General features: G+C 36.1%; 1 protein-coding gene across 2 annotated transcripts in view; it reads right to left on the bottom strand.

The window, feature by feature from the left end:
- The window catches only part of LOC138139915 (zinc finger protein basonuclin-2-like), a 130,344-nt gene extending 105,909 nt beyond the window's left edge, over positions 1-24,435 (bottom strand). The window contains exons 1-2 of one of the 2 annotated variants that reach the window (XM_069060501.1): positions 24,193-24,435; positions 3,385-3,558 (exon numbers count right to left, since the gene is read on the bottom strand). In XM_069060501.1, the coding sequence (XP_068916602.1) occupies positions 3,385-3,534 (150 nt within the window). In that variant the 5' untranslated portion in view covers positions 3,535-3,558; positions 24,193-24,435. The remainder of the gene's footprint in view (positions 1-3,384; positions 3,559-24,192) is intronic. The other variant, XM_069060502.1, reaches the window with a different exon arrangement.
- Positions 24,436-24,825: the final 390 nt, after the last annotated feature.

Raw genomic sequence — 24,825 nt, 5'->3', positions numbered from 1 at the left:
AGCTTTTTTATTCCACGTAATTAGATTTAATTGCTAAGCAGCGGAGACGGAAAAAGATGGAACTCCCGAAAACTATGGTGAGAATAAAACACAATTACGGTACACAGGGCCGGACTAAGAATGACGAAATCTCTACCGTAAACTTGACTAAACCCGTTGACGGTCAAATAGCTACAGAATGATCTGTTAGTCTTCATTCGCTACATTTTGAAGACATATTGTACGCTGTCCTACAGATCAAGAAAATGCCAAAAATTCAATTGTATCACTTTCTAGAAAGATTCAAGTTTCAAGTTTCAATAGAACTTTTTCAAAAAGTATCCATCATCAACGTCAACAATGCAGATTTTTTAGAAATAAAAGAAAACCTGGTAGTCAGTTTTGCAAGAATCCACCAGAAATTTGATTTCTCTAAATTTTATTTAACTGTAGAGAAAAATTAATAAATAACGTATTCGAAAATATAGCGCATATTTTTACTTTATAGTATCAAACTGAACATTTCATTAAATATTTTGTGATTGTTTTAACATGACTGATCTTAAAGCATGAGTTTTATAAAACTTAATATTAAGACACGAGTCAGGTTTGCAGCACGATTGCCGCAGGCAGGAATGCCTGTAAATGACGATGACAAGTGCTCTTAAGTTTTATAAAACGAGTTTTTTATGCTATTTTTTCTAATTTGCATATTAAATACTTCTTTTTTACAAATATGTAAAATCAATTTTGGTACTTTAGGGAATTTTCTGACAGTTGGTGACACTTTTATTTCAAAGTTGATATTTAAAGTACATACATATAATTTTAAATTTGAATCTAGACTAAATATAATTGGCATTTTTCGCAAGTGAAATTGCAATTAAAGATGAATTATCCAGAAATACGGCAAATCGCAGAGAATAACCACACTAAATTTGCTGCCTGCCTGAAAAAAGTTCCTAGATTTCGGTTTCAAAATGATTGCGTTGACAGCTTTGTTAAAACAGTAAATTAGAAAAAAACAATTACATAGGATCCTCTCAAATTTCATGTAATTTAGATTAGAGCAAATGACCCGATCATGGAATACTAAAATATTTTTTATTGTATTATACTGGGTGCCCCAAAATTCGCGGAACAACTCAGTAGGGAAATATCAATTCATATTAGAAAATGATGAGAAAAATAATATATTGTATATCTTTTAGATTTGAAGATATGGGGTCTCAAAAGGTGCAGCTTTGATCTCGTTTATTTTAAATATTAAAAAAGATTTTGACTACATATTTGTTTTTTACTAGCCAATGCTATAATAATTCTGAACGATGGTGATCAGGTTTGCAATTATTTACTTCATTATTTCCAGCATTTCCAAGAGGTGATTTTATCTGTTATTTTAATGACTACTTTTAACAACATACAACTAAGTTGTTTCGCGAATTTTGGGGCACCCAGTATAATCTTTGGGAAATTTATTTACATATTTCCAATCTACCCAAACAACTTCAACATAAAGACAGACTTCAAATGAAATTTAATTGACAACTTGATGTTCACAACTATAACATTTTATTATTTTCTTTGAGTCAAATACTTATTTCCATCATTAATATAAAGCCTCACTGTAAACTAAAGCTTCATAATAAAATAAAGTGTATTTGGTGTAAGGAAATTAATAAAATGTAACATAAAAAAAAGAAAAACAACGCATCTAAAAAAACTCCTATTATGGAATACTGTGTACAGTAAAAAAAATAATAATTTGCATATTCTGTTTCAGAACACTCAACATGACACCGTTTAGAACAAGCAATGCATTGAATTCATTCGTTGCCTCTCATATCGTCACCAGAGGCCAATCTCTTCTTTTGGAGCAAAACGGTATTCCAGGTTAGGAACAAGGTAAGTCAAAAAAAAAAAATTAAATTACATATTTCAAATAGATTAAATGTGAACGATCTACGTAAAGATTATAAGCTTATACGTTTCCACAATGAGTTATGACCATAATACATATATTGTTTTTAAAAGAAAAGTATGTAAACATAAGATACAGTAAATGTTAAAGGCGAGGGGCGAAAACTTTTCTTCTCTTTACTGAAGGTCCATGGGGCGCTGAATATGCGGAAAAGGAGCGAAATTTCCAGAAACAACCCTTACCTGCTTCATTGGGTCTATCGGTATTCCATGTTAAAAGCACATTCCACGATCGAATCATTTTGTGTCTATTTGAAGTTAGCTTTCTTAATAAATAAGTAAAACTGTTCAGTTTTGGAACAGAACAGAAAATTGTGAACGTGTTTATTATTATTTCTTTATGATTTGTAAATTAGTGTGGCAAACCTTGACAGTTAATTAGAAGGACCAATTACAATAATGACGAATACCGCTTCCTTTTGTTCTTTTTGAAATGATTCAGTGATTCAAGTACACATTAACATAAATAAATTGCGTTGAAGATTGATTAAATTTTGAACGCATTTAACAGCGTCGGAAGCAGCCTCTGGAAGCGATCAAAATTTTTGAGCGAGTGACCACCTCTGGAGCTATGTACCACCAGAGCTGGCGAGACGAGATTCCACGGACCAATAGAAGCACAGTCGGATTTTTTGCAAACAGACGAAAAGGAGAGAATGGTTTAATGATAGGTATCTTGTATGCTGCATTCGAGTGCGAGTTTGTGTGCGCCAAAGAAATGTGAACGTTAGTTGTTTGCGTGTCGAGTCGAGTAGGTGACATGAAAAGAGGTTGGCATTTATGGAAAGGAAATTGCTGGTTGTCGCGAGCCTGTTAACCATTGCATAACACGTACGTACATGTCAGGTATCCGTCGTCTTCGCGACGTGGACGTCCAAACCCTAAACTAATGGAATTCTTTATATCCAATATCCGATCTAATGTTCCATTATAAATATATCATGCACTTACGTCATCCAAATCCGTTTTTACTTTTTTGACATTTGTACACTCAGAGAATTATTTAATGCGCACTCGACAATTCTACTGCCAGCGACGAGCGTATTGGCACACGGCCACGAGGACAGCCAGAAACGACCTTTCTAATTTAGGATAAATCAAGAGCCAATGACCAATACACTTTGAACAGCACTTGGTAGAAGCTCACAATAATCTTTCACCGGGACCAATCACAGTATTCTTAAAATCCTGAGAAATACTCACGGAAGGTACAACTCAATGACGAGATGGACCTTTCAACATAAGAACAAGCAAACATATCTTGGGGCTTCAGGTTGTGACCAAGGGAAAACCAAAATAATTTTGAAAATCTAAAAAGATTTGCTTTAGAGCCCTGTCCGAGTTTTGTAGCGTCGTTTGTTTATACTTCAGGTACTGAGTACTGACTATTGTAGAATTGTTTTGAGTATATATTTTGGGGCTTACCATGCATATAGAGGGCGCTTGGAAGACAGTGGGATCTTGGAGATCTTCTGAGGTGGACGATGAGGTGTCGGATTTTTTGATCGATTCTGAACTGGTCGATGGCTCCCTGTTACTGGCCATAACTGTCAGAATGGACAATTCCGGTCGCATGAACCATGATGCCACCGAGCCCCACTGTAACAATTTATAAGTTGGTAAAAAACTGATTGGTTTGAGGTTAAATAGATAAGGCGGCTTTAGAGCTAAGAACTGCTAAATCTCATCTGGAAAAATTATTTTTGTACTTCACTAATGGAAGCACTCGACACATTATCAAAATTATTTTAGTGACACAGCCAGTACACGTGCTCGATTGTGGGTGTAAAAATACACGGTTTTAGTTACGGCCAGCATACTTCATAATTGACGCCACTCACTAAACATTAGCCATGTGACAGAAGACAAGACATCGAAAATACGCAAGAATTCGCTGACTGATTCACGACAACATAAAACACATTTGCTTCCAGACATATTACCATAAATCAAGTCGCATTCGTGGATAAAATTGATTGCGCCCACAAAAAAATCTTGAGCGGTATTTATGTTTATTCAATAATAATTGTGACTGTCATTCATCCGGTAGACAATATTAATGCGTTCTGAAGGGCCTTATTGAACCTTCAAAGCCGGGAATTAGAAAAGAATCGATTAAGTAGTAAAAAGCAAATAGATTTTTCGTAAACTGGCTCGGAGTACAATGGGAGACAATAAAAGTGATATTTTTACAAGCATAAATATAATAGGTCCCCTTTCAGTGAGGACCTAATATGGGGGTTGGTACATAATTACTAAACCCCTCAAACCGAAAGGGTTAATAGAGACCGTAGGGTGGGAACCGCGCCATATTTGATCAATAATTGAGTTAAACAACTGATGAAGGATGTACTTATGCTCAGCCCTCTCTCGACCGGTCAAACCAACCGTTTTTAGTTGATAGTCTTCAATCATTTTCAATCAGCCATTACGTAATATTAAATGCGCCGATTCCGCTACCTCTGGCGCATAACTCTCGTAAAAATTCTACGTCGAACGTCTTTTCCGTGTGAACGACTCTTTAGGATCTGCACGCGTCTCGTTACACACCGCTGCCATTTAATTAAAATAAATAAACATCGAAGGGTTGAAGATTTTCCTCGGTGCAGAACGCACGTCGGTTCCGTCTTTTCGAATTGCCACGTTCCGGAGAAAAAGTAATGCTCCGTTCACATTAGAAAGGAGATCGTTGGGTGCGACGCCGCATCATTCTTTATTAGTTGGCCGATCGATGTATGAAGGAAAAGTACGACGCGGTAGACCGTGGCGACATCTGTGGAATTTTGCATGACACCGCATACCTTTGAAAGCATCGTTAAGACCGGAGTCGAACAATAGACTCACCGGAATATATTATTTCAGAGGCAATTTAAATAAAACAGAATATCATAGCATGTCGACCATAATTATTCAAATAAGTCTTATGCTCCGTAAATAGATAAACATCAATAAAGAAATTAAAATACTTTCGTTGACCACGAAATATAGGAAAAAGGCAATGAATAAATCGCGAATCAGCAAGCGGAACATTTGCGAAAGCGACCAACTCAAAAAATACAAGCTTTGACTTTGTTCGATTCTTCGAACACACTACACCTCATCGTGTATTCGCGGTTTAATTAACGTAGCCTAGGCTGTCACGTGACTTTGACGGTTACTCCATTGTGCGAGAATCTGTGGCGAGATATTAAAAATTGATTTGTGTTTGTGGAGTAATTACAACAAGCGGCCAGGTTTTATTTGCTCATTTGAGTATTTCCCCCGTGCAGCGGGAGAAGAGGTGGAGTTGTCTGACAGAATTGTCATTTTATCATTAAAGCTTTATCGGTTATGATCTAAGTACGTACTGGAACATGTATTACGGCTACGCCCCGCCTACATTAAGCTACGTCCACATCCGCGCTAATGTGTCCTTCTGATAAAGATCTCCGTCCATTAGACCACAAATGCTTATTTTGTTAATGCAGGGATCGTAGATAAATCGAAGAGTCAAACAGTTGATTTTTGCACGCAATACCCTCGACGCCTCTCACAAACGCATCTTTATTATTATTATTTTGAATTTACGTCGCTATCACGAAATTAATCAGCTAATGTGGCTATTCTTAAATGTCAAACGACGACAAGAAATTTATTGTAAACCACTAACCGAACAATTTTAGGTGTATTTTATGTAAATCACCGAGGGTGCAACTGTTCGTATGTAAATTTGTTTTAGGATGATTTGAAAAAGACCAGTGGCGCCTGCAAATGGTTTTCACTTATACCTTTTGGTGCTCTGTTTTCTTTTCTTCTTAGCGAGTGTCGATTGTTTCTTGATACCTGTTCCTTTCTCGTCGTTTTTAAAGGCCTCTTTTCAACTGTTTACTTGTTTATAAACCGATTACCCTCCAAATCTTTACAACCCTTATTATTATCGACAAGTTGTTAATTTGCAGGTCGACGGACTTTTATCGGAATTGCGATTTTTAATTCCCTGGAACCGACAGGATGCAATTTATTTTTTCAGCCCATACAGAACACTTAACGCCTGCTTAGCGAACAAAGCAAAATGCAAGGTGTCACACTAAACATATTTATTTAGGGAGATTTTTCTATAGATGGCACGGTTTAATAGGTTTTACCTGGTTTTTGAGGACCTATTCAATTTTTTTTAACGCTTCGCTAAATCTAACCCAGGTATATCGTTCCAAAAATAAACACTGCGAGGGATGAACATTTGATCGGATACAGAGCTACAGATAATTATAACATTAGCCGTACATAATCACAATAGTTGTAGACTGCCCTGTTGGAATCGTTTACACCAGTTCATAAACCATGCATTACGATATTGTGAAAAGGGTCTCAATGTACTTACACAAGTATTAACGGCCCAACGATAGGTGGATAACTGTAACCATCGAAAATGATTTATGTAGGATACAGACCCGTGCAAATACACAACCTAGCATAACATCCACGTGCTCTTAACGGCGCATCTATTTATTTTTTATTTGTTTACTTCTTTATTTGTTTATTTACTTTTTTGAGAATTTGAGGGTTTTGATCAACGAAAATCATCTGTAAGAATCGGTCTCGAAATGTAGTCATGTGGCACACCGATATGATTTATAAAACCGCTCTTGGTAAGCGATTGTTCACTATTAAAGAAAACATTGTAGTTGGTAACAACCGACAAAGGTTATATTTGTTTACATTATAAATTTAATTTTTTCTCGCTTAATTTGCACACGGTTCAAGCAAGAAAACAAGTTCAAGTTTAAACTTTCTCTGGGACACCCTACGAGAAATAACATGAAATGTCAGACATTTGCATAATCACAACAAACTGTTGTGTTCATTCATGCTTGTTGTGGTTTATTCAATTGCAAAGGTCGATGTGTGCGATTAACAGTATGCACTGGAAAATGGTGGGGATGGCGGGAAGTGTTTATCGATAATAGATCGATCGGAAATGGAAAAATGGGTAACGGTAGGAACGATGAAGTCGTGATTTAAATACCGGTTTTGTTAGGCCTAGTTGGGCTTTAATTGCATTGAAGTAATGCAAGTTAAATAACAAAATGTCAACAGCTATTAATTATAATATTTATAGATCGGGACATAATTCATTTATATTGAACTGTTTATCGTCACGATAACCGCATGGCGGCAAAAATGTTGCACTTGATGGCTTTTTTAAACTAGACTTTTCGAAAGAATTCCACATGGCAATTTGATATATGCTGAGTTTTTTTGAAACATGTCATATGTTCGTATTAATCTAACAAGGTCGTTTGATAACAACGTGTCATCTCTTGGCAATTACAGCTTAATAACATAAGATGCACTGTGTAAAAAGGCTTTTACTGAAACCAAGAGTACAAAAAATGATGTTTATTATTATTACTAGTCATCGTGATTTGTATCTATAAATAACAGTCACATAAACTCAGTTGGAGCAAGATATCTGAATTAACTGTATAAAGCGGACAGACGGACACGCTTTAATCGATTTGGACCAAATAAAATGCAAATAAATCTATTTTCTATTTCTATGATCTGTTCTAAATCACTCAGCATTGGAAGAGATTCCTAATGATTGATTGATACGAAGTTCTCAACATTTCCACTCGAATCCATTGCACATTCTGGCTAATGTTCGCTTGAAGTGGTCAAAAATCTCGAAGGTAACTCGATAAATCATAAATTACTTAAGGAAATGTTACATTATTTATATATTTTTTTAAACGTGAGACTTTCGCCTAAATTGAAAATTAGATCATTTGTAGCTGTCAAAATGACGCCTCCACTAAGAACTGCAATTACATTCACCTAATAGACGTGGCGTGGTCAAAATAAAATTCCAAAAATAAAAAAAAACAACTTTGAGTTCGTATTTGTCTTCGGATGCACCGGTCCAATGCCGCTTCGAGAATCGTCATCTTCTGATGGTCCAAGTTATGCATGTATTTAGCATAGGGTGTGTTATATTTAAATAACTACATCGTTTTGGTAGTCGTTGGAAGTGCCCATTGTTGTACCACAAGTGCTACCTTAAAATGGTACAATCAAGTTTATTTAATACCTCGTGACGCAGTCCCTATTCAATATCTGTCATTCAAGTGATACTACATGAATAATTACTTCTGGGAGCACCTATAAAACCTCTCAACATATCATCACTAGACCACCAGCTACAATTTTGCACCATTCGTCTATCAGACAGAAAAATATTTCGTTCAGAACGGTGCAAAATACAACACGAAATTTTTGTAAACCTGCAGACCCAGGTACATTTTTCTGCAGTGTTCCGCAAGAAGCGAGTGCTCCTGTTTTAATTTCAACAGTTAGGGATTGTCAAACTAATTTTTTACTTATTAAAAATGTTGTTAGAACAGGACCTGTCAACTGTGCCATTGTGCTCAAGCACCTGTTTTATTCCAAAAATATAACGAGCACGAAATTATTTGCAAAATTTTAACAAAAGCGTAATAACACTTTTGTGGACAATTACACATCTTTAGCACGCTACCGAGCCGGAAGAAAAAAAACACGCACAAAAAATGAGTAATAACTACAATTTACAACTACAGTGTTAAAAAAATTGTAAATTGGGTCTATACACACTAGTTGTTTGCAATCGATTAGATTTCGAGTAATGTTTATTTTGCTGCGGCAAGTTCATTAATTTATTTTAAACTTATTAATACAAATTAGCACCGATTTTGTTTGTATTACATCATACTAACACTTGTACCAGCCTTTTGTAGATGTGTCCACTATAAATTATTGTTTACCCACCTAATATAGGTGATTTACATTGTGGATTTGACCTAAATCAACATGGTACAATAAATAATTAAACGCTCGCAACGCGCATGTCCAACAATCTGTCTATTTCGTCAATATAATCCTTTAGACCATTGTCCTGTGTAGGAAAAATTTGGAAAAACTTGTCCCAGTGACTCATGAGTTTCTAAATAAACAGGTCTCGTTAGTGAGATATCTTTTGTGAAAAGTACTGACGCCAAAAACTCGTCAAGGAATTTATTCAATTTTCACGGTTTATTGATTCTTCTTAGATCCACTTTAGATTGTGCTAATCATTTAATTTGCGTCCAAACCGAAACCAAGTCACTAAATTATTTTGTGGTGTTTGCCGTGTTATCCGTCTATAGCTCGTTGGTTTTTAAATGGAGGATGAATTATGAAACAGATGAACCAATAAAATTCACTATGATTAGCATAAATGAGTACTTTTTTAATTGCAGTTTTTAAACACATTTGGTTGAACTATGTTTCAATTTTTATCGGTAAAATTTTGTAATGTCAGTGAATGAGTGGGCGAAGGGTTAATCGAAGGACGAGAACGAGCTTCAGTAGTTGCGAGCTAAAAAGAAGAGTGTGCAAGCTACTGCGGGCGGTTACGGATTTGAAAAATGGCGGGTTAAGATGTACAGTATAGCAAGTTAATTAGCATGCAGTTAACGGCGCGTAATAAGTTTAAGACTTGTTATCAGTGATGGTAAGTGTGGGTTTTCGGCAATTAATTGTGTTTGAAGTGTTAATTAGGTTGTGGTCGGGATGACGTAGTCGGCGACAAAAGCCCGACAATTGTCTGTCGGAAAAATAAAAAATGGGAATCACGGTATGATTTATTAATTTGAGTGTAGTTGAGATATCCAACCAGGTGATTGTTTTTCAGTTTTGTTTTGTAGACGGTACTCAATATGGCCCCTGTGGCAGCAGAGCAGCATAGACGAGTTAGCCTGTCCAATGACCAGGTGCGGGCCATATTGTATAATAAGTACAGGCGGACAATAAATTATTAGTTGCACTGGAACACGCCAGTCGGTTCATCTTCGCTTTATACCTGTTATAAGATATGGTTATTTGATTCTATGCTTCCATAACCGCTCTTGTGTTTTGACCATATATGAATTAGTCCGGCCTAGTGATCAATACCAAATTATATGGGCCCCTAACGATCCGAATTTCATGACATTTTTCAGGATTTATTTGTTTTAATTATATCACAAAAAGAATGCACCCCAGGGTCGCTCGCGATAAATTCTTCGGCCGTCGTCGAAACGTACATTCACGTAAATAAATAATTGTAATCACAGTTTAGGTGAGTGATTTGTCCAACCATTTGGCAAGAATTCGTCAAGGAGATAATTTTGTTTACATTTTCACCGTCCTATTATCCCGAGCAGCAGAGGTCATCTTTAATTAGTTTTCGTTAAGACAATAATAAAAAACGTAATCAGAATGATTGCTAAACCGGTTCTGGAACGAGTTCCAGAAGTTGTCAAACCGGTTTTATCATCGACGCGAACTTCGATGAAGATCCGTCGAAACGTGACATCGATCGTCTATGTTTCCGTTTAAACACCACTACACATCATTAAATTATTGTAAAATTAAATTTACTATTCAGTCATTAATACAATACATAGAACTGTGCTTTCATAGATCTACCTCACAAATAATATCACTAAAAATGATAATTGATAACTACTCTAATTGACAAATACTCCCAGTATTGTACGTATTGCAATAGACAAAATAATAGAAACATGCAATTTTTGGGAATTGCTATTGTACTGTTGCCGCAGATTAGGATCTCGAGAGAAAAATCTTAAATTCATGGATAAAAAACTTATTGGTGAGGAAGACGCTTAATATATTATTCACTTATGAATCAGAAGCAAAACGAAAAATGCTTAGAGTGCTAGAGAGAAAAATTGAAAAGAACATCGACACGTCTATAGTATTTGGAATTCCCGATAAGAAAGTTTGGTTTGTGGTGAAGTTTCAATCCAGAAGCGTCCAGAAAGAAAGAATGCTAGAACAGCAACCGTTCTTGCTGTCGATTAATATCCTTAGATATCCTTAGAAAATGAGAATCTCAAGCTGCAAAATATATATTACCGGGGATTATTTTAGTAAAAAATGAATGCCGCGATATGATTTGAAGATGTACTTGAGGAGACAGTGTGGTATCAAAATTAAGTCGCGCCTACAAGGATACCATCTACAAAATAATTTGATACCATATTTCTGCACGTTTCAGTCTCAACAATAATATGATGACCCAAAGCAGTAGTCTAAATTATTTTGTTCGAGAAAGAGAATAATTTGTGTATTTACAGCTTCCACAATGTTGATGATTTAGACGTTGCAGCAATTAAATTATCAAATTACTAAGAGGAACTGTTCTCATATTCGATTACAATTTTTGAAGAATTAAAAGAGTTTGGAGTTGCAGGAAGACGCGAACTCGCGAAGACGAATAAGAAAGTAAGGGATTGAGCGATGGGGTGGATTATTTGGCAGTTGTGTCAACAAAAAAACAATGAATCAAAACTTAATTTGTTTAGAAATGATGGCTTAAGTAACAGATTCGCCAAGAAGTATCCACCAACACTGAAAAGTGAGACTTTGTAGTTTGGGATCGTTTTTCAGGATACAGGATGCAACTTTATAAAATCCAGAAGAAAGTGAGTCCTCTTACTGATGAGGATATTCAGCAGAATATGTAGGGAATTTGGTGCGATATCTTGACGGAGTAGTGATTCTACGTTGCCAGTTTAAACTAGATTAATGAGGCAAATCATTCACGTTTGTTAAAAGTGTATTTAGAGAAGAATGAATAAATATTATGACTTGTACTGTACTGATCAAAACCCGATAGAAATTAAATCAGAAAAATTTGTGAATGGAAGACCAAAATTGTAAACTATACATTTTTTGAAATAGTGGAAAATGTTGAGAAAACGATTGACAAACTCAATGTAAATGACAGAAATATACATATTTGGAAAGGATACTGGAATTCTGAAAAAATTTTGCAGACATTTTTAAATGAAACTATCAAAGTTGTAAATAATTATAAAAACTATGACAGCACTACTGCGTGCGATCGAAAATAAAAAAAATCGAGATGGCCATGATTATTCCACTTCAGTTGGCAGCACGTAAAAATCTAATTCAAATGTCATTACAATGGTAATTGTCATTATTAATTATTGACTATTAAAATTTGCTATTACAATATGTTCACTTTAGAGCAACAAATTTTCATTGCCCAGTGTTTCTTCAGCGATGGAGAAAGGCTTGGTCCTATTCGACACCTCGAGTTTTTGAGGAATTTCAACAAAAGTTTGCGGACTTTCAAGACACTTAACCAACAACTTGCCCAGAAAGTCTACAAATGCGTAAAATGTTTTTGGGAACAGTTAGTGTTCTGCGCAAAAAAGCAGTAGACGACCGACAAAAAGATCAGCTGAAAATATTGAAGAGGGTGAACAAAGAATTATTGCAGAGATTAACCCAAGAAACTAACCTATCATTTGGTACAGTTCAGCTTATCCTTAAAAAATGTTTGCATTTTTTTCTCTATCGTGTGTCTGTTGTGCATGAAATTACCCCTTGACAATAAGAGCCCCCACAACCGACAACAACCGCTCTGGATAATATTGACTGATCGATGATCGTTGGATCGATTTATAAACAAGCGGCGTGCGCGTGCTCCGTGCTCACCGGTGACGTTAAATAAAGGTGCGGGAGTTTTAAATCTCATTGTTTCATTGCACCGGCTGAGGAAATTCTTTTACAACCGACAGGTCACACAAAATTCTTTATGAAAATCAAGATTTCAACATTCTCAAAATCACTAACCTAACTTTTAAGACTGACATCAGATAATTGAAATCTTAACGAATTGCCAACCGAAATTTTTGGTCAGCGCCTACTCTAATTTTTTTTTCGATTTACTTGATGCTTCTAAATTATATACTAAATATTTTGTTTTTGTAGTGATAGTGCAGTGAAGAGAAACGTACAAATATAAAAGTATGTAGTGTTTTATTTGTAAAATAGTAGATTATCTTTATAAGCTTTCGTAAGTCATATATTATAATCGTCAAAGAACTCTAACGTTGTACTGCGAACCCTATCATTATATAGGTTAACTAGTTTATCAAAGAAAATAAATAAACAGATCTTTAATTTTTGTAAACAGGTTCTGCATTTGAAAAGAGGGCGCAGAGTACCAGGTAGACGCTGTTGGACTAAACGGTTATTTTAGTAGGAGGTGTCACATAATAATCCTGTTATTATTGAAGTTGAAGTGCAGCATTACGTTAGAGTTTTTGGACGACTATACTACTGGATGCTTAAACTCGGAGTGTGATAACTGATAACGGTCCAAAAATAATGGAAGTACATATAATTATCGTAAAAGTAGTGAGTGGTTTAGGTTGAATAAATGTATCCAGGTAGCTTCTGATTTTAGATTTTTTTTTTAATTTTCTGTATTTTGTAAAAAAATGTAAATATAAATTTTGGTGCAGTTAAAATTATAAATTTTGATTTGTGGTGGATACGTCGATAAGTGAGTGAAAAATGTGAACGTATTTATTTGCGCAGCCCTCTTCCTGATGAATAAATTATCGTCGCGGGGGTGGTTCGTGTTTGGCAACACATGACAACACGACCGCAGATCTGTTAAACCGCAATGAAAAGGGTATCAATTGTATTGTCCACGGTTGGTTCGACACATGTCCGGGGAGTAATTAGAATAAAAGGTTTCGTGACAAGTCGGCAGTCGATAATTGGGTAAAAAACGAATTTGAACAGAAATCTTGAACGACCCCGGTTCCGACACGCACTGAGGGCGACATACGGCGTGATATGTTGACAAGACAACGATTCCCATTTTTAAGTAATTTTATGGAATCGACATGCGATAGATGGCATAGCGTGCCGGGCTTGTAATAGACAACAGCTTTGTCCCGAACACGGCTAGCGTGAAAGATTACATTATATAACGAGAACCTATTCCTAATCAAACAAGCGTTTGTTTTCTCAACAGTCCAATATGTGTCGCGATCGAAACGACCTAGTAGCACGCACCGAAACTCCGACACTTCTGTTTTCGCCAACACTTAATCTCTTCATCGATGCACAAAGATCGAGATCGGACTGCCAGGACGCCATCTGCAACAGCCCATTCCCCATTGTGTCCGGATGTTCCGTGCTCCAGCTAAAATTCTCCCACATAGCCGCTCAACCGTCCAGACCGTGCCGCTCATTTCCATACAACGTGTCTCCAAACCGAATCCAATCGCAGAACACAAACGCACCGATCTAAAAGCTGCGATAAAGATAAATACGATCGTTTAGAACCCACTGTTTTTCCGTTCTTACGACGTTCCAATAATCACCTGGATCACGACATCCGTCCATCTATAAGATCTCAATTCCATTTCGCTCGCCTCTTGATGAAGGAGCAGGACCAAGCCTTGCACTTTGTCTCCTAGTTGCACTTCTAACATTACCGATCTCCTTTCAAGGCGCTATTTAATTCCACTTTGTTCTTCACTTGGTCACGCTCGAGCATCAATAGTTTTCCTCAAACCGACAGGATAACAACCACACGCCCCAATAATAGCACGAGATATCCTTGATAGAGTTTCAATTATTGAACCTACCGGATGGTTAGATATGTAAATGTGGAGCCTACTTGATAGTCTGCAGGAAATTTAGAAGGATTATTCTCGAAAGTGCCACTGTCAGCTTGCATTCGCTAACCCTAAACAATTTAGCTGAATCTTTAATAACTACGATCTCACTTGTTGGTAAGATCTCGATGGAGCAGTCCAGTGAGAAATATTTTGATCCAGAAGCTCTAACCTCCAAAGATGTTGGCTTATTGTCAACCTCAATAACTTTTAAATTTATCAACAAACATAGAGAAGTCTTGTTGAGAGATATTATACTATTTATCGAACATAAGTATAATGTAGGTATAAGCTGACTGCGTAATTTATAAACGGAAGTATACATTTTTCAATCTTTTAATAGAGGTAGAAATTTCTGGAAATAGGCAACTATAATTTCAATTTCGTACAGTGTGGTTGCCAAATTTCGGTCAAAATATTTCAAAATCAGCTCATCAACAAGCGTCTTTCTGTTCAAGTACTTTTCCAATTTTGACCGTGGTACTCTAAATTGTTGGTGAATCTTCAAATACCCCATTTCTTTATTTTTTAATGCTTGAACACCTTTTTTTATTGTTTGGGTGTTTCAAATATAATGTGTTCTCTGTGGCATTAAAAAATAAATCAATTTTTAGTTAGTAGTCATCATTTTGGATTAAATTCGATTTAAAACATTTGAAAACAGGCAGAATAGCAGAATTATAAATAAACTTCTAAATATGTCAGAACCACTAAAAAACAAGTACATAACTATCTGCTACGTAAGTATTTCTTTCACTTTTTTCTTATTTGTTTCAGATATACAGTGCGTTTTTTTAACTGCTGCCATAGGGAATTGCATGGTAAAACATACATCCCCTGTTAATTTATGATCCACTGCAGATTTGATGCTAATTTTTATTTTAGTAATAAATCATTAATAAGACTACATAATCCATACTGTTTGAACAACGAGAAGCAGTTTTATTTGACTAATTTTACTCTTCAAAGTTGAAATTAATAAACGTAAATAATTTGGACAAAAAACGTAGTAGGCGAAATGGGAACAAAAATTACGTTTTATATTTGAATTTGTTAGATATTTATTTATTATTTATTTTAATCATATCCTCAAGCAGGTCTCGCTTTTTATTTTTTAAATGAAAGTGACGAAAGTCAACTAACATTTCAACCTGCTAAAAATAATAGTGGCAAGAAAACACTTTTACCAAAATATTTTTTTAACAATTTTTCGACAGTTTAGGATATTGAATTGTAATCTATCCGATAGTTTAAAAAATCTTCCAACTTTGTCCAAAAATGGTTTAAATATTTTCATCAGAACAAAATTTAACAGGGTGTATTAATTTTACCATGCAATTCCCTATTGTTAAAAAAATTGCACTGTATATACCGGGTGCCTCAAAATTCCCGGAACAACTCATGCATTTTGAGTTCGTCAGGCTCGTACTCTTAGTGAAACACGTTGTATTATAGAAATTCTAAATTCACACTTATCTGAATATATTGATAACATAATTACATAACATTTTTGATTTACAATGCAAAAATTTCCGGAATCTGGAAAAGTGCCCCGAATGCTTGCAGCGTTTCCACGTTGAATGGCAAGAAAAATCCTCCCAAAAATTAATTTCTTTGATTTTGAATTACTTTTTTAAACCAAATAACAGAAAACTTGCAATTATTGCGTTCGATCCAAGTTTGTATTATCTGTTCTGTATACAAAACATCGATCATTTGGGTAAAAAATAAAATAGGAAAAAACCTCGAAAGTGCTTTTCTCACTTCAATTCTAATAAATTTTATTTTGGGGCCATTTCACTTCACCCAAGCTTTCATCTCGTGTGTGCAAATAACCATAATCGAATGCCGAACGGGTATTTTTATTATTTTTTTTTTATCACAATCTCTAGTTAATTTATAGGCCGAGTACAGGTTTAGTTATTTAATTTGCCCTCATCTCGAACGTCAAATTTACAGTATTGTTAAGCGTCTTCTTGTAAATAAATTTGAATTTACGATTACGGATTTAGGGACTATATTTAAATGCCGTAAAAGTGCTGTTGTAAAAAAATGAAGATATAACATCGATATCCGCGTACAGTTATAGCGTCCCAGTGATATAGTGTTTTTTAGAAGTCTGGCATTTATAGGACCTGTCTATTGTTAAATGAATATGTTATAAAGAATAATAATTCTTTCTCTGCATGAGGTCTATTGCCAATAATTAGAGTCAATTAGTCAGCCCATTTTGAGGAATTTGTTACGATCAGACCTAATTTGTATTACACTCCTAGTAGGCTCAGAGGTGAACTAAACAATTGAAGGCTCCGCCCTTTACAGGTGTAACACATACTCAACAATGGAATTGTTACACTTCTTTAATTTAATTAATCGATGCCATTAGATCACCACTTTAAATCTAGTTCCGTTAGAAAAGAATTCTATAGAAAAAATTTTACAAAGATTTGGTCTTATTCAATGACATAACAATTACATCTGCATTCTACTTCATCAACCAGTTTGTGATAACTGATAACTGTTGTGAATATGTATATGTACTTACATTGTGACCGTCTCAGGAAATGACAATATTATTTTCAAGAATAGAAGATGAGACTGAATTTTCTATTCCGTTCAAATGCATTTTATTTTCTACAAATTTTATAAAATCAAACCTTTCTACCTTCCAATTAATTTTAATAGTGACTCATTTTTAATAGCTGTCAGATTTGATCAGTGATTATTAATTGAAAAATAAATCATGCAATATGTAAATGAGAATAAACTAAAATTTGTTACGTGTGAAAATCTGTTGCTTGGTAGCGGTAACCTCTTTGTTTAAATAAAATTGTTTTAAGAAAGTAAAGACATTTTAAAATTATCAAATCCAGTGATACGTTTATGAAATGAGAAACTTGTTGATTTTATGTAAAGCAAGACCAATTCTGTGCTGGATGGTTTGGTCATGGTTGTGAAAGGTCGAAATGGTGGATGTTCTGGATGCGATGAATAATTGACAAATCCTCGTCAAGACAGTGTTGATTTTTGTACAGGAGTTAGCCTGAGGCCAGTCTCGGTTATACCATCGACATTATAATGCTTCACTTGAGCATCACCATTTGCATATTAAAACAGTATTTTAATGTAAGTTACACCGATGATTTATTGACGGGCGCTATTTAATCAACCTCTATTTAGGCACGTTTAATGCTAATTCACTTAAATTTATTACCTTTGAAATTGGCGATTATCGCACGTCGCTTTACCCAGCTTTGTTATTTATAGTACTTTCATGACTATGTTTTGTGTAAGTACGCAATAAAGAATTTTCCGAAAAACTTATTTCATAACTAAAACACATACAAGACTCCCCTAATGAAAATTCGTGCTAATTCCGCAAATTGAACAGAACTCCACTGTGATTTACGCCTCCTCGCCTACTGTCTGAATGAAAGTTCCTCCGCGAAACCGGTTAGGTCCCGAACCGGTTACCGAACCGGTTTCCGGGAGTCGGCAAACTCCGCCGAACCGGTTTCGCCTCGACTTCTGCGAATCGAACGAAGTTCGTGGAAGTTGAAAGTTGTAACGCTGCGTTAATCGAAGCCGACCGAATCACGCAATTTGGTTGGTTTGACAGTTGTGACGTCACGTGGCATGAACTAACCCAAACTCGAGGGGCTCGTGACGGTTATAATTGTGTTTTTTTGGGAACTTACCATAGTCTGGGGGCGAGAGGGGTTGCATAACTACTGAACCTGCATGGCGAGTGTGAAGACGGAAGAGACGTACGTGCAACCGTTCGACGCCGATACAGGGCACTGAAGGGGTCAAGGTTCGCCTGGACGCCGGGCGTGTCACAGCGTCGCGACGGCCTATGGTCCCATTGGCGGCACGCTTGCGCAACCAAAGGGACAAGTGACAGTCCTTCTCGCAGTGACAATTCGACTAGGCTCCGCCCTTATGCGCTAAACCGTCCAACGTGCACTTTAAAATTTAAATCCCGACGAGCGGCCACCAGGTCCACCAGGAGGAGGACCACGAGAGGAATTTGTCGGACGAACGGACACAGAAATAGCACACTATAGCCGGTCAGAACTTATAATGGGCATACACATTGACGGCAGTAATTTATTACTCTAGTCAAAGCTGCTCTATGAGCTCCACATAACACGTTTCTTCTTATTTTCACTTTACAAATGTGGGGTCACATGCTTGCCACCACGTCAACGGTCAGTGGTCACTCCAACATGTCGGCGTGTCCAGATATATCCAACAATATTGGCACCATAACATATCAAGATGATATTCGATTTGATATTTCAATACATCAGATAAACTACATATGATAAAAAAATATTTGAAAGTCCACTCAGGTGAAAAAGAAAAATGGACTCTCAGATAGAAGCTCCGCCCTTTTATTGTGACAATTACTCGAAGTTATTATCTGTCTCTACTCTCTAAAGCTCTAAGCTCCTTTTTGAATTTCGTATATTATGTATTCCTATTACACTTTCATGAAATTAAGAAATTAAGTAAGTACAAAACGATTAAAAAAATCAGTATCGAGTAAATTGAGTGCTACATTTTCATAATAAAAACAAAATACTCAGCATACCTAAAAGTATTTATCACTTTAAAAAAATGATATATGTAAATATTGGTAAAACATTTTTGATATTAAAAAACACTCGTAGGTACTCTACCTTGTTGAAAAAAATATTTATGATTTAAAAATATGTATTCTCTTCGGTATGAGCAACAGCTTTATTCTTCTGCTGGTGTAAAACCAAATTCAAAATACATATTTATTTATTTTCAAATTTAACATTTATGTATTTCTAATTTATAAACTTTTGGAGAGTAAAAATAAATTACACAAAGTACCTATATATGTACTAGATAATTATAAGCCTATAGTGTATAACTTTTGCAAACAACTTTTCATTGGAACAAGTTCTAAATGGAAGATGTTGTTTGGAGAGTTGCTATAGATACAAATCAGTGGAATCATATATTTAATGCATCTTTGTGATCATTTAAGTTAAGATAGCAACAATGTATAGGTATAGGTAGGTATGTATATCCATGTTGAAATTTGTGTGTAGCTTCAGTTTGTGTCTACAAGAACCGTTAAACTTCGTGGACAATCCATTTTACTTAAATAAATTCATGCATAAGAAAAAACAAAGTTTACTTCGATACCTACGGAAAGAATTAAGGGAATATAAAAAACTTCCGAAACTTTATAACAAAAACAGATTACTGGAGGATAATCCTTTACGAAAAAAAATCTCCAGATATACGTATCTATCAGACGATCAGGATGAATTTGAAAAAATGAAAGAATCAGAAAAATAAAAGTTACACGATTACCCCTCGGTGTTGATTTCTTTGATTGAAACGAGAATTTGGCTGAGATTATTGTGATTTGAGTGTTATACCTAAATAGATGAATTTGATAAGTAATGACGTCAACAGTCGTATCTGAAAGCAAACTTCGTTAATAAAGAAGTAAAGGGAGAGTATTATATGTTATCTCCCAGTCGCGAGAGAAAATGAATCAAGACACAAAGAAAACAAAAATTTCTTATTCCAGTGCTTTTAATACAGTCCGGCGAAACTCGAAATCGATATCAGGAAGAGACTCCGCCGTCCCCCGTCTCACCCGTGCTATCTCACGTAGAGTCGTCTCCATAAAATCGCAAAAATTACGCAAAAATGGCGCTATCACAAAAACACCCCCGTGGAGGGGCAAACCTCGATCCTCCCTCCCACGATGGGGGCTGTCACCGCGCGACTGTCGAGCCTGCTGCGATCCGCGATTGCTGCAGATGCGATTGTCTGATAAATTGAATCAGTTAAGAGTGCCACCAGGGGGCAGGTTGTAGTGGGTAGCAGAGGCGTAGCTGCAGGTGACATTTAACGACCGCCCCGCGCTTGCGCCCGCAGGAGTGGTGACATCCCCTCCTTCGCGGTGACAACGCGACAGGCGTACCCACCTGTCCTATTGGTTCCAATGTCATCCAATGCTATCAACTACACTCTTTTACACTACACTCTTTTATACCAGGTGAGTGTAATTATGCATCTGCTGGGATTTTTACGTCGAATAACCCGAGCCAACCCAGACGCTCTATACTGCGCTGCAACGTATGCTGCTACGAGTAACATCGGATTTTGACGAATCGCTTTTTCATGCTGGTCTACCGATATTCTCACGGAACTAGACCCTTATCGATATAACTTCCCTCATCACCCGATCCACATTAATGTGATTTTTTAAAGTATATAGGTTTTTTCTCTAATGCATAGGAACAACAGAGCGCATGAGTACTAAAAGCGTCCATGCGAGCAGAAAAGCTTACAACTTTATCGAAGTAGGGTAAACGTCAGGAAGTTATAGATTAAAAAGTAGTGTAGCAGTAATGTAAATTACACCTAAATTTACATAAAGGGAAGTCATTTTAAGATATGGTCAGCTGGTAAGCATACGGAAAACGATATCAAATGTACCTAAGTGTGATAAGTGCAGACATTTTAGCCCCCAGAGGACTTCATTCAATTTGAAATGACTCTTTAATATGACTCTATTCATAAACAATTCATGCAACGACAAGGTTGAAAGCTTCAATGATAATGCAATATTCTCAGACCAAAGTGTCACAAGAAAATCGTCACCGTAAATGCCTGTTTCACTTAAAACTTATTTTCTTCCAAAATATAGAGTCGGAAATAGAAATGTTTGATGAAACTGTGGTTCCATTTGAAAATAGTCCATGATACCTTGAAAATAGCTCACAACTATACATTTCAAACAAAGTACATATACATATATTTGTTTAGTATTTAAACAAAAATTTAATTTTCTTGAAATAAATATCTATACCCAGGACGACGAACAGATATAGTAGTTAATTAAACCGCCCCCTGGTGCCCTCGTATTTTAAACAGCAGCTTCCAATTGTCTTATTCAAAACGTGCGTATATTTTGAAAGCCTGATGTAGGTACATAGATCCACAAAAAATTCTTGACGTCATCTCATTAGTTGTAACCTCGCTTCGGGAGTTTGACCACGTGTTCATGCTTGGCGAAGATGTGCACGTCAATTAGTGCAACATTTTCCTCAGTCTATCAACTACCTATATCACATTCTTATAAGAACGACAAATGGCAAAGAACCTGCCTCATTGTGAAACATGCTTCGGCGTATATCGTTCTGCGCAACTAGCGCCACAATTTATTACTAGGTATATCTGTTCGTCGTCCCGAGTATAGTGGATAAAATTTTTTGTACTTATCCGTACAGGTGACAATAAAAGTTTTAAATTTAAATGTTGAAAGCCTTCAAACAAAATAATTACTTAATTAGTGAAATATATCTACTAAGTGTGACAGTAATGTTATCTTTAGTAATAAAATAAAAGCAAAAGTTTTAACAGATATTTTTCACAGTTACAAATGTGACATGTGACGAATAGTCTATTTTCGGCCTCCAGGTAATTTTAATGCAGGTACAGCAAAAAGATTAAAACAAAACATGAACAAGTAGAAATATAGAAAATAAACTAAGAAAAAATACTTATAGAAAAATAGCGATACAAGTGAATAACGTATACCTATCCTGGCAAGCATCCATAAACCGGTCTACTTCTATTTTCTTAGTTATTATCAGTACCTATCTAGTAATATTTTATAACCAAACAGTTTATAATTTACCCCTGTGTTTCGTGCGAACGAGTTTTGTTCGATTTGTAATGTGTAGCTGATAACATTAAAAAATGTACAAAAGAGGCTGCAAGAAGCAAATAAGAACACATTTTTGGTAACTTAATTTTAAAATATTTGTATTGAACTGAAAATTTTTAAATAGTTAAAATAAGTTGTACATATTTCCATCACAGATAAGTTTATTAAGTAGAAAATGTTTACGCGTTGGAAGTCGAAAAGTGCTGATATGTTGAAAATATGCGAAATATTTGTGCTATCTATAAAAACCGTGTAAAATATTGACTATTTAAATCGAATCTAATTGATTTAGATAAATAAAAAGAACTACCGTTTAATAACCTTATTAATTTGAATAATTTTTTGACTGCCGAGATTTATTAATGGTTTGTAAATTTCAAAAATGATTAAATCTTGCAGACCTACTGGTTGATAATTGTGATGCACCAGAAGATTTCTGTAATTTGATATTCGCTGCACTTCAGATCATGTATTTGAAAAGAGCTGTTTATATGTATTAGAAATGTAGTATCGGAGAAGACGTTTTCAAAGTGCGTACGCTTTTCTATGAAAGTAGAATAAAATTCACGTAATGCGAAGCTTACCCTCAGCCTAGATCTAGGTCAGTAACTTCCCCTATACCAATATAATACATGTTTAACCCACTTCGAGGGTGCACTGAAAGAGGCGTCTAATAATTTTGCTCACTTGTACAATTAACGTTATCTAACGTAGAATTACGGCTTCGGAGTTATAATTTTGGAACAATAGTGTTTCCGAAATTAACCCGCTTCAAATGAAGTTATTCCGACGAGACCTGACCGTACTTGTTTAAAGATTTGCCAAATATGGAAATATTTTTCAATCGGTCCTCCGAAGACCATTACACACTTGGACAATATAATTGCACCACCAAAAGGGAAAAGTTTCGCAAAGGGGCATACCATCTGTTATAGGCACGTCTAAAAGCATTATAAATCGTTGGTGGAACCGTTACCGAAAAACAGGCGAGGTGAGGGAGCAACATAAATTGGTCCAAGATCGACAAATCAAATAAGACAGTTTTATTTACCTGAGATTTAAGAAGAGGAACAGTTAGAGCAATGTAAGAAACAGAAATTTCGGTAAAATAGTTTTCTAATAGATTATGCAACCAATTAAACGTGAGTTGGTGTTTCGACCCCCCAATAATGTGAAATGGAAGGTGCTTGTGATGGTGAAGGAAACGTTCGGTCATCACTGGAGGTTATTTTATTGCATTGTCGTAGCGTGAAACCGGTGAAATACCCATTACAGCGCCACCTCCTACAAAGACACAGAAACAGGGTTTAAAACCCTAATAATTGCAGCAGGGGTCGCTGCTGGACATGCTCTACCGCTAATTAAATGACGAGTTTTTATGCATTGGCGAACTAAGTCGCGCCGACTCTGTAAATCACTGTAATTTATGTCTATTAATAAATAAACATGTTTTTGATTAATTAATTTCATTGACTAACGAGTTTCAGTGAAAAATGCCTCGACTACTGATTGGTCGAGTGATGGAATTTGTTTTGTCGAGCTAATGGTTTGTTTACATCGATTCTTCCTTTATGTCGCCGTTGTCATCCATCGCTTCGACTAATTTTTTTTACATAATTAATTAATTTATGTCTATTTGAATGGAATTTTGTTGATTAACCTCGAAATTTACCTGATGGTAGCGACTGATGTCATCAAGTATTAGATAAGTTTTATTGATGGCTTTAATAAAATCGGGCACGGGATTTGCTTTGGTAATTGAGTATTTTTTTTTTATTGGTGCTTAACCTTAAAAGCGGTGACACTTAGTTTTTATGGCGTAATCCGAGCGTTTGGGATTTTTCGAATAAATGACGAAAATTCCGCTCGAGTAAAGTATGCAGTTTACACGAAATGCTTTTTACTACATTCTAGCGTAATGACGTAAGGATGGAATGTAGCAATCTGTCACTTAAGGCAGATGCGCGCGCAACAGAAACAATCAAACATTACCTGTACAGAGACATGTGCGGCAAATTTGACGACTTTATCACTTACGTTACGTTCACGCAAACTTAGCGGCGGCGTTGAGAACTAGCACTGTTATAGTCCTGTGAGCATGTTAGGTGGTAGTCGGGTGAGCACTAGTTTTGTGAATTTTTAGAGGTGGGCGGCAAGTGCGCTCGTAATTGTGCGTGCGCGGAGGAAGTTGCTGTTGCTACAACCAGTGACGACTGACAGGATGTTGTTGGCGCGGCAGTCCAACTACCACTGAGCCCGCGGTTTGTCGCACTGTCACAAGAGGCGTGTGAGCTTTCACTTGTCATTGCGCACGATATCACATGGGTCGGCATCACAACATCACTTGTGCTGTTGTCGCGGGGTTGTGACTGCTCCTAATTGCGCTGCCTCAGCCACAGGTGTTACAAATACTCTTATCAGCGGCCTGCGTTATTGGATTCGATTCTCCCACGTAGCTTTCCCGAAGGTGATTATTACTATTATCGCTCCGATCTAATTTTGTAATAACGCCGTTCCGCGTACGCACGTCGAAAACAACTCGGCAACCTCGACGACGCTTCGCTCTTTTTACGTACCAGACTTGACCCGAAATCATCCCTTCGCTTCGGCATACGGCTTTGCGGC

Source organism: Tenebrio molitor, chromosome X, assembly GCF_963966145.1.
Source record: "Tenebrio molitor chromosome X, icTenMoli1.1, whole genome shotgun sequence".
NCBI classification, from domain to species: Eukaryota; Metazoa; Arthropoda; class Insecta; order Coleoptera; family Tenebrionidae; genus Tenebrio; species Tenebrio molitor.
Note: the sequence above shows the minus strand (reverse complement) of the source record. Positions and strands in the feature narration are given on the sequence as shown.